Source organism: Limulus polyphemus, unplaced genomic scaffold (assembly GCF_000517525.1).
Source record: "Limulus polyphemus unplaced genomic scaffold, Limulus_polyphemus-2.1.2 Scaffold952, whole genome shotgun sequence".
NCBI classification, from domain to species: Eukaryota; Metazoa; Arthropoda; class Merostomata; order Xiphosura; family Limulidae; genus Limulus; species Limulus polyphemus.
In genome coordinates, this window is record NW_013666562.1 from 124270 (window position 1) to 136242 (window position 11973).

Sequence of the window (11973 nt, forward strand, 5' to 3'; positions counted from 1 at the left end):
CAGTCTTTGTAGAATATGTTTATCACTTAGCTTGTTGCTTAACAATTATTATTTGCACAAAGGTGAAGATAAAAAAAAAAAATGTATAGCCAAGTAAAAAAACAGAAATAAGGACAAAAATCAAATATGTGAAGTGAGGGTTCTAAAAATAAAATATTCTCATTTATACTGCTGACAGTGAGGGTTGAAGAACACGTGCATTCTAATTGTTATAAATTATTATTTTTTGGCATTGCATACTAAATTGGCTACATCGATAATGGGATAACTTTTCTAGGTAGCGTTGTTTGTTTTGATGACAGTGTAATTACAGATGTATGAACTGTGTTTATTTTAATGTATTTGAAAGTCATTATTTATTAACATTTCAATGGAGACTTTACAGCAATATTTTTTTACAATGTGTAGGATTTAGTTTGATGTTAGGTTTAATGTAATTGCAATAATTTGGTCTAGCATGGGAAATTTTCTTAATTATGTATACTGAGACTTAAAATAAATGCTAGTAAAACATCTCAGGCTTGCTTGTAAATTCAACTCGGCATCTATATGTTTCTCAGTATGCATCAGTCTAAGCCGTTCAGTTATGTTAAAAAAACTGAACAACACTTTTGGAATTTCTCACTAGTTTTATGTTATTATTAGATAATATCTAATATAAAGCTAGAGAAACTGCTGATTTGGAGCTTTCAACATAGTGTGTGTGATCATTCAGTATCTGATGAAACAATGGCATTATTTGCCATTATTTAGTTATAGTTAAGTGACTTGATAAACTTGAAAAGTTAACAACTTTCTTGTCTTTCCTTATAATGTTTTAGGTTTCAAGAGAGAAATTCAGAAAGTAGCCAATTCTTTCAGAGATTTAGGAACTGCTTTTGAAATGGAGACTTCACCTCGTAAGTACACACACAGTAATATATTCTTATCACGTGTGTAGTTAAGTGAGGAAACTGTTTTCTCCAGCTCTGAACCAGTCTTACAAGTTATGTGCATGTTTCAACTTTCAAATATCAAATATATTTATCTAGTTTGAGTTATTTTCTTTTTAAAAGTGTACACAAAACTACAATAATATTAATTTCTTGTAAAGATTTTATTGTTTTCACTTCTTGAAATTATTATATTCCCCATTATTATTCTTAAGTGATTTGCGTCTGTAGCTTTTTGATTTATATACAATGATATAAAAGATATGGGACAGTTGAGTTTAAACTTCATAAATGTATTTTTAAAAACATACAAGTGTATATTTTATTCGCTTCAAAAGAAAATACTTAATGTAAAATTAGAGTTTAAGTACACTCAAATATTTGTTTCTTATCTATATATATATATATATGTATAAGTGCAAATGTTTGTCTCTCTCTCTCTCTGTTGGTCTGTTCCTTCTGCACGGTCACATCTTTAAAGCTACAAACTCCAAACTCAGGGTACAGATACAACTTTGTGTAGGAAATAACATGGGGTATGTGGCTGTGGCCTCGGAGGCTGTTTTAAGGCTGCAGATTGAGGCCAAAATGATCAATATAGCAATTTCTGGCTCACAGGATGACCAGTTAGTCTCATCTTGAAAAGGCCAGATTTTTTGATAACTTGAGGGCTATTATTTATGTTTCTTCTCTGTGTGAGGACTTCTCCTAATTATTCTCTCCAGGATTAAAACGATTTAAAAACTTCATGGATACTTCATTTTCTTCTCCGATAATACTCTCTTTGCTTTCTCTCTTTCTTCTACCCATAATGCCTACTGTCTAATTCTCCTTAACTGAAAAAGGTTGGTTCTTTCTTTGAAACATGCACACACACACACTCTCTCAACTAAATAGAATTGCTTCAGCCATTTTTTGCTTTGCTTGCATGCGTATACTCACAAGAATCAGCTATACGATGAATTTACTAAAACATTTGGTATCAGCAAATTTTCATTAAATGTAACGATAATAAAGTCAGAATACGCTGCAAATAACACCTGCAGCAGGAATCAGGACACCGAAAGTAAGGGAATTTTGTTTTGGAAACGTGAAATGTCGTGCAAAACACATGTAAGAAGCAGGAGCAATGTACACGGTATTGGTTTAATTGAAAAAGCAAATTTTTATTTTTTTCAGACATTGTTATTTTTATTGATTTTAATTGAAACATTTAGTTGGGTGAAGACATCATTTTGATTTTGCAAAAAATCACGGTTAATACGGTTGATTTAATCAAAACGATTCAAGATATTTAAAGCCATTTTCATCTAAGCAATGCAGGGTACTCTACTAGTTAAAACTAAATACATCATTTCTGTGTTTATCATCATATTAACCAATTATTTTTACTTTTTTAAAAGAACTGATATTCTGTCCGAAACAAAAGAATTACCTTTGTGTAATTCTAGTCTATGTCACTGATTAACTGAAGTTTTAATTATGTAATTCTTTAGCCTTATGCATGTTTCTTTATCTTTGTTTTGATAAAGCATATCTCATCATGTTCATTTCCCATAAAGAATAGTGTGAGAAATATTACACGAAGAGAAAGACCTCTCTTCCACATATATTGGTGTTAAATAATCAGCTGATTTACGTATATCTTTTTTTATTCTATAATGATAGGCTTTTGTGGTATATTTACACATGGTTTCGTAATAAAACATCATATTACCCATATGTTGTTCTAGAGGGTATGGAAAACTTTTTTTTTAATATACAGTTGCTTAATACTGTTTATTTTGCTCTTGCCTGCTTTTAAGCAGTAGTTTAATTGTTTCTGTCACAATCGGCCATTTCATCAACTGTCTGCTTTTCTGAAGTTCAAATAATTTCAGTACCAGTGGGAACTTTTTCCATATCTCTTTTCCAAACAAGATGCATTGCAGCTGACTTAAAGTTGTGAATTTATGGCATATAGATTCACTGAAAATGTAACCATCACATAAAAGACAATACTTGAGAGTCAATATGTATACACGATAAGTTCCAAAACCAAACACATTACTGAAGGTCAGACTGGACTCGTAATGGTCTAACATTCTGCATTTGAAATCATAATTTGTGTCCTGTTGTTATAAAAGCATGCTTCTGTATTTTCATGTAAATAATCCATCCCCTGGTGTACCCTGCACCTGAGGAAAAAAGTGCTCTAAGAAACTTTTAGGCACATATTAACCACACTTGTGAATATCCCACAAGCCAGTGAAGACTACAAAAATTAAATAATCTGTTTACATTAACACAATAAAACCTTCACTAAAAAGAGATTCCAGATTAGAGGTAACCTGTGGCTACCATTGGTTGAATTTACAGGAAGTTTTTCCACCAATCAAAAAAGAAGGATAAACCATCCAATCAGAACACACAATCTACCAGAATACTATAAAGACTAACAACACCATATACACACACACTGACCTGAAAACTATACTTCCGGCCTGGCATGGCCAGCTGGTTAGTGCACTCTACTCACAGTCGTGGGTTTGAATCCCCATCCCACCAAACGTGCTCGCCCTTTCAGCTGTGGGGGCATTATAATGTGATGGTCAATCCCACTATTTGTTGGTGAAAGAGTAGCCTAAGAGTTGGTGGTGGGTGGTGATGACTAGCTGTTTTCCCTCTAGTTATTCACTGCTAAGTAAGTTAAAGTGGAAAGCTTCTAGGAGTGTATTGAAAAACAGAAGACACACTTGGACATCCTTACACCATATTTCCTCGGTAACGTGGACGAGTTGCTGGTCAGTTATGATGCACCACAACAACCATCAACAATTAGTGTCACGTCTACAGGACATGATGGGATCAAAGTCAAGTCGATGGTCATCTTCAAACGAAAAACACGGAAAGCAAACATAAAAGGCTGGATGAATGAGAATGAAATGGAAAAGTTTGCTGAAAACTGCTGGCAGTGGCAGTCAGCAGCCTTCTTCACCAAAAAGAAATCCCTCCTGGTATTTGACTCTATGTCAGCCCATAAGTTCAACTTCATCAAGAAAAATTTTAAAAATTGACACTGAAATAGCTGTGATCCCTGGAGGGCTCACAAAGAAACTGCAGCCACTTGACCTCACCATAAACAGTTTGTTCAAAGTGAAGATCTACAAATGTTGGGAGGAAATGGATGATGGAGGGCCTGCATGAATTTACAGTCTCTGGGAAAATGATGGAGGGCCAGCTATGCCAAAGTTTACCATTGGGTTGTAGAAGCATGGAAAGCTGTCAAAGTATCAACCATTTTGAAGGAGGAGGATGAGAGCAATGACAATGTGGATTGCAGCACACCTACACTTGCCAACTCTGAGCTGCTTCACAGCAACACAGAAGATGAGGACTTTGATGGCTTTATGGAAGATGATTTACCGTTAACTTTGACTTAAATAAAACATCGCAAGATTGTGGACATAAGTTCATATATTTTAATTTGAAAGATATAATTTAACTTTCTTCTGTTGCTTTATGTTGTAAAGGGACGACTGTACTTATTTGGGAAGAAACTATACTGTTTATTATAGTCATTTAATTATTTCCTATCAAATTAGATATATGCATGTAACATGTGGAAAAGAACTGTTATTTAAGATATTATGATTAAACTTACAAAAAAAAAGCTTGTATCTTGTTAATAATTTAACTAAATTCCTAGTGGTTATGTCATGTGGTGAAGCCAGTCACAAGTTAAAGGTTATGGTGATGCTATGGGACACACTGAAAGTGAAACTTATTCTTTTTGGAATATGTCAGCAATTAATTAAGTCAAAAGTTTAATCTATTCAAAAACTGATAAATATAGTCAAAGGTTTTTATATTTATACTTTGTCCTTTAACCAGAGAATAACTCAGATTGCTAACAGATGTACTTATTGGCTGATTGATGAATCGCTCCATGTGTTGAACAAGAACAACATAAACAAATATTTGGAACAGAAAATTGGTGATTTTAGTCTTAAAACAAAAAAAAATACTGTATTACCAGCACATGAGTATACTCCACATTTTGAAAACTAATTTAACATATACTCTATGGGTTACTTGTGTGAAAGTGCAGTATGTACTTTGAGGATATAGAAGCACTATAAGAGTGGTAGTCAGATCTCTACTAAGATTAAAGTGGCCCAAGAGTTGACAGTGGGATGCTGTTACTTGCATGAGATTACATAGTTGAAGTATTTGATACTTTGAAATACTACTCTCCAAAGTGAAATTTCAGACAATGCAGTATTACTGTCAGAAAACAATTATTACATTCAACAGAATGAACTATTCACACTGTAAAAAATATTGGATAATAACCCATGTCAGCTGCTACTGTTGCAGGACGTGTGCAAGTGTGCCCCAGTATTATCAGAGCTTACCTGTATAGTAGGGGTACAACCACAGAGTAACTAAACAGAAGCCACTCACAGCAGTGAATATCACAGATGCTATCGCACATTCAATCCTGCCTTTGGAGCCAATTTAGTTTTACTTAAGAAACCTCAGATGGTGGATGCACCTAGTCTGGCAACTATCCTTCCAAGATCTTTAATTGAACCATCTGCAAGCTATGATAAACTATTGTGGTATTTTAGCAGCTGGATGATTACAGTTGCAGTTATGCAAAGAGGCAGTCAATGCTCCTTGATAATCAAAATTTTTATACATCAAAATAAACATAGTGCTAATATAAAAACTGTGGTTAAAACACTGTTTGGTGGTAAGAATATTTAATCCCAGAAGAAAGAATGTTCTTCAGCAACAAACAAATAGGACAGGACTTATTTTAATCTCCTTGTTTTTTAATATGTGATAAATAATGAATGAGCAATATATACATGATAACTTTTCAACTCAGCTAAAAGGACGAAAAAAACTTTGAAGCTGTTCACCATCTTATCACCTATAGTGATCCAAATAAATGACAACGTATACGTTATTGTATATCATGCTGGGATTCAGTCATATTTTCCAGCTGTGTTTGGCCCGGCATGGCCAAGTGGTTAGGGCGCTCGACTCGCGATCTGAGGGTCGCGGGTTCGAATCCCCGTCCCGCTAAACATGCTCGCCCTTTCTGCCGTGGGGGCGTTATAATGTGACGGTCAATCCCACTATTCGGTGGTAAAAGAGTAGCCCAAGAGTTGGCGGTGGGTGGTGATGACTAGCTGCCTTTCCTCTAGTCTTACACTGCTAAAGTAGGGACGGCTAGCGCAGATAGCCCTCGTGTAGCTTTGCGCGAAATTCAAAACAAACAAACAAACCAGCTGTGTTTATTAAACTAATTATACTTGTATAAGCCATTTACTGTTTTGTCACTTAAAATGTCATAAAAATATAGACTTGTATCAAAATATAGTTTACGTTTTAACCCTTAATGTGCGAAGAAATGTTCACTTGTTGCTGTTACTTTTCAACTGTCCGTTAAAGTGATCTTATCTATTAGAGATGTTTTCAGACTTTTTAATTTATTAGTCCTCTTTTTTTTTTCTAACCTATAAGAGTATTTGCAAATCCAGAATGCAAAGTCGAGTCTCACGGAGTTTCATTGATTAAGTAAGTTTTAGGAAGCTCAAGTTTTGTGGTTGTGCTTTGAATCAAATAAAATATTTTATGTCTTTGTTTCAAAAACAAACATTTTTTTCTCTGAGGTACATAAAATAAGAAATTGAAAGTGGATTTAGTTGTTAGAAAATGTATTGGAACAAATTCTCAGATAGCATTTTTCTTTCCATCAAAGGCTCAACATCCCTAACATTAGCAATAAAACATACAGCTGACACTTATGAAGAAATAGGAAACATTTATGAAGAACAGGTAAGATATGCTACTTTATCTAGAAATGTTTTTAGATCTTAAATTGAATTATTGTTACTATTACTAATGTGTCGAGTGTAATATTAAACATCGTGCAGTAATTTAATCACCCAACAAAAACTGGAACTGAAAGAAACTAACGTGTACTTCAGTAGGAGTAGGACTTTAGATTTATGTTTAACATCAAATTCAGAGGAACTGCAGAGGGGTGATATTCGAGTTAAAAGAAAAAGCACACTCTAATAAAAAGCAGAATATATTAACCTCAGAAAGCCATATTTTACTGCCAAAAGATCTTGCTTCTCAATAGTGTTTGTCTACAAAGATGAGGAATTTAGTGGTTGGTCAGACTATGTTCCTCTTGCACAAAATAGTGAAAGTCCTCATCTTGGCTTTCTATTATTGATTAATAAAAAAAGCACTTACGAATATTAGATTCATGGTGGTCTAGAACAGTAATAAAACCATTGAGTGTCTATATTCCATCATATATTGTGCTGGTGATGCTGCCTTAGCCCTAGTGCCACTGCTGCTACTCTGCTACAACTAATGGTATTATAATTTATGAAATTTTTGGTAATTATAAAATTTAATTTAGTTTTTTATAAATGGGGAAACAACAAACTAATTTGTAGCATACAACCCTGAATAAAATTGATTTTTACTGAACTCAGATACTTAAGAACCCTTCATAAATTTACAAAAAGCCTCTTGAACATCATAATTGTAGGAAATGAAAACTGACTACCCATTTTCTACGTAAAAAAAATTGAACAATTTTTGTATTAATAAGTTGTTTATCTCACCAAAGAATTATATTAACTCTTTGAAATATGTACCCTTTTCTGCATATGTCAAGAGATTTTGCTGAATTACATTCAAAATTTAATTTAATTGATTTATTATCAATACACGAATAAACTTGGCATCAAAACATTGCTAGTAAGTTAAATTTTAATATTATAAAAGTTTAAGTTCTTAATTTTATAAGGAAATATTTTAAAATCTTCAATCTGGGAATTGTGGCATTTGCTCTAATTTATTTACCACTCCTCTGAGAAATATGGAATTTAATGTAAACTACTCATTATGATATCGTTATTACTTAGGCAAAGCATAATTTTTATAGTCTTCAACCTTATTTGGTCACAGAAACATAACTTAGTAAATCAGACCCTTCTTGCTATGCCCACCTGTCACAATTGCCAATATTTCTTTCTGACAAGTAATACTATATTATTTATAACAAATAGAAAGTCAAAGTTTTAATCTATCAAATGATGTATTATATTGTATTACTTTCTCTACAGAGAATTTTATTTTTCACTTTCAGCTCAGTTCATTGTCTGCTTTTTACATGTTATCATCCTATGTCCTTAAATGCATTATTTAATTAAATATAAAATTATTTATTGCAGTAGAACCATTAGTTTAAAAAGGTAGGGTTAAGTTTCATAGACAATCGAAAGCAAAAAAAAAAAAGAAGATCCAGGTAAGTACTATATTTCTTGTTTTGTTTTACATATATATTTATTATTATAAAGATAACTAAAGTGTAAAAATTAGAAACTTGTTAGGTTAGATAAGGTTGGGTTAGGTAAGATAAAAAAAAAAATGTTCATGAGCGGCTCACAAGTAGCTTGTGTGTTACATAATTTGATAGTGTACATGAGTTACACTTTTGCTGAATGATTTACAACTTGTTTGTTGGGATTTTTATTTACACACAGTTCAAATGGCAATAAAACAATAAAATTTAAGTATAAACAGATGTATACTCTTATGAGCTTTAAGCTATTTGGGATAAGCGAATGTAGTTTCCTGTTACAATTTAAAGTCATTCTAAAAAGAAGAAATGGGTAATACAACTTTATTTCATATTTTTACATGGTGGTTATGAAGTCAGTCAAATAGAGTTAGTGTAGAGAAAATAACATCAAATATAGTTTTACTGCAAAAAAAAAATGTTTGAAATTTATATAGGAGACTTTGAAGATTGTACAAATAAAATTTAACGATTTTCATATGAAGATAAGTATTTTTAATCTTAACAAGAAAATCACTTTACACTTGGAGAAGTCAATGTTTTGACTCATATTCATGGAAAAATTTTTAGTAAAAATACTTCATTATAAATCCTGACTTTTTGGCTACAAAAGACTTCTAATGTTTACTGAAAGTTTGCAAAATTTTTTGAAGATACACAAAACTAATATAATTTTTTTTATAATATAGAAGCCCTACAGCTCTATTGTCCGAGCCTATTGCTGGAGAGTTAAAAGTTTTATAACAATATGTATTGCATCTAGAGCTAGTACTGCTAGGACTAAACCAGTTAATAGGATAATAAGGCAGAAGATTGTTCCAATTGTAACATGGTACTCAACACTATTATATTTTGCTTTTGAGTAAAAAAAAAAAAATTATAAGATGATGTACACAAACATACATAATGTTAAATACTTTTGACACTATTTATTCTTAAAACTTCTTTAGGAATTACATTAAAAATTCTTATCATAAGAAATTAATGCCTTTATCAGTAACAGTGATGAAAGATCAGATTGTTTTTAGAAAATATTTTTATCTGTCATTGATTCTTCATATAATATAGAACTGTCCTGAATAATAATATAAATGCATGAATGGAATTTTTTTTCTTTCTCTAAAGCCTAAGCAGGACTTTGAGCCAATGGGTGACATTCTTCATGAATACAAGGGCATGTTAGCTGCATGGCCAGACATATTGCAGCTGAACAAGGTACTTTCATGATTTGACAGTTTTATTTGTGTAGTCCAATGTGCTCTACTTTCATGTGTTCTCTGGAAATGTGTAACCAGACAAATAGATGCAGTGAAGAAGATATTAGAACATTGTTAATAGTGTAGGTAAATATTCAAATGTAAAAGTTGGCATTTTGTGGCTAAGCCCTTCAAGATCTGTAACTGTGCAAGCATCACTTTGAGAATATTGGAAAATATTAATATATTAAAAAAAAAAGTAAAAATTAGAAAAGGTTTGAAATTTTCTTATTTACATGAGCATTTATCACAGTATTAAAATAGTTACATGTATGTTGGAAATAATACGGTATAAGCTTGCCCATCTTGCTATCATTTAAGATATGGCAGTGATACTTGTGAAAAGTTTCACTGATCAAGCAGACATTTTACCTCTTTCAAAAATATCCAATTTTTGTCAGAGATATTCTACGATAAACTTGGATAACACCAAGTTGAGCGACACTCTAGTCAGATCAAGATGTATGGCAACCTGATACCGCCCAAACTTCCTTTCTCTGCAGTTGTACCTGTTGCATTACTTACCACCACATTGATAATGTAATTTTTATACATGGTCAAGTATTTGCTAAATCATCTGTATGACATTATCAATTGTGATCTTAGATATTAGAAAATAAATGGTACAGGAGGATAATAGAAAGTTTACCCAAATTGTTTTTCTGAGAAGAATGGAGCAACTCTGTGCATGATTTAGTCTTATCTTAATTGTTTTGATCATCAGTATGCTCATACTTATTGTTAATGTCATTGTTCACACAGCATACATTTCAACTGACCTTAATGTGTTCCTGCTCTTATAATGGTTAAAGTCACAGATCTTGAAGAGCTTAGGTGGGAAAGGTTAACTTTGACATTAAAAAGTAAATTTTGTATAATTCTGGGTCACATTCTACACTTTTTAATTTGGCAAGTAAATATTCTGTGACCTTTAAACTGTCTTTAGATTATTCACAAGAAGAAAAACAATATAAAATGTAATCTGATATCTGCATTATGTTGATCAATCCATTAGTCATATAAAAAGTGAAATAATTCTGGGTTACCACTGAATAACTAAATAATCATGTATTTGTATAAAAGTTTAAAATATTAAACTATAAAACAAGGTTTCTGAGTAAAGCATAATGGATTTATTTTAGGCTTAATGATAGTAAAGTATTTGATGGTTTAGATGGAATTAACAGTTGCATAACTGTATTAGGCATGTCTCTTCTTTAATAGAGGTTTTTTATCCTTTTGAAAAAATTTCGACTTTCTTAAATAAGAAATTAGTTATATAAGTTGTTCATTGTATTGTATACCAATACATATTATTTTAAAAAGTAATGCCACTTTAGACGTTACTGTGTTTTGAATCACTGTAGTACAACTATACCATTTGATGAATGGGACTTTTTTGACTGATAAAGTCTGACTGTTTTTTTAGTATATTACATGTCTCAACTGAATTAAAGATTTTTTTCGTTAGTACAATAATATATGTTCAAAATATCAATTATCTTGCCCAATTTTTTTACTATCATAGAACTATAAAAATTGTTGTTTTCTGTACATAGCAGCTTGCATCTTCTTACGTTAAACATTCATAGTAACATCATTATACATCTATCTCATCTGTCACTTCTATAACTGTTTGTTTATTTTATTTTCTTTTATCCAGAGTGCAATAAATAAAAGAAAAGATTACCAAAAACTCACAGAAGAAGGTAAATTAAGCGCAGAAGAAGTTCAGTCTATTTACCAGAGGATAGATGTAATCTCTCATTCAACTCTTGCAGAAATAACTCATTTTCAGTTAGAACGAATAGAAGACTTTAAATACATGATGGAGGGATTTTTATCAGCTCAGATTGGTTTCTATCAAGAGGTAATGCTTTTACTACAGCATATATTCTACCTTTTCTCTTTGCTGAGATATAATATTTATCGAATCCACAATATTGACTCCACCCATCACTTCATCATTTGAGAAGATTTGTTTATCTACTCCTGCTCTTCTATACCTATAAGTTTATAACAAGTTGAAAGCTCTACATTTCCTATACGTAATTCTGTTAGTCTTTCTATGTTATTTACGAAAGAAAAGCGCTTATATTGTTGGAGAGTTTGAAGTATTATGATCAATGCTATTTTCCGAACAGAAATTATATTTTTTTTTAGGCCCAAATGCAGCATAGTTAGGAAGCCTGGTAAATTACAATAGATTTTTGTGGTATTGGTACTGTCATTTATAAAAATTTTTTGTATTCAAGTATGGCTATATATAAAGTCTAAAAATTATTACTTTCTACATCGCCATTGTGAATTTGGACCTGGCTTACGACAAGGGTTAGCAAGTACGACTCACGAGTGGAAAAAACAACTTCGAAACATCGTAAGTAATGGAGATCATTGTTTTCCAAAT

At 31.9% G+C, this 11973-nt stretch overlaps 1 protein-coding gene across 1 annotated transcript in view; it reads left to right on the forward strand.

The window, feature by feature from the left end:
- Positions 1-11973, forward strand: part of LOC106461404 (sorting nexin lst-4-like) — an 87576-nt gene that overhangs the window by 59905 nt on the left and 15698 nt on the right. Inside the window, exons 11-14 of the mRNA XM_022388354.1 lie at positions 822-899; positions 6688-6764; positions 9436-9525; positions 11230-11436. Of these exons, the coding sequence (XP_022244062.1) occupies positions 822-899; positions 6688-6764; positions 9436-9525; positions 11230-11436 (452 nt within the window). The remainder of the gene's footprint in view (positions 1-821; positions 900-6687; positions 6765-9435; positions 9526-11229; positions 11437-11973) is intronic.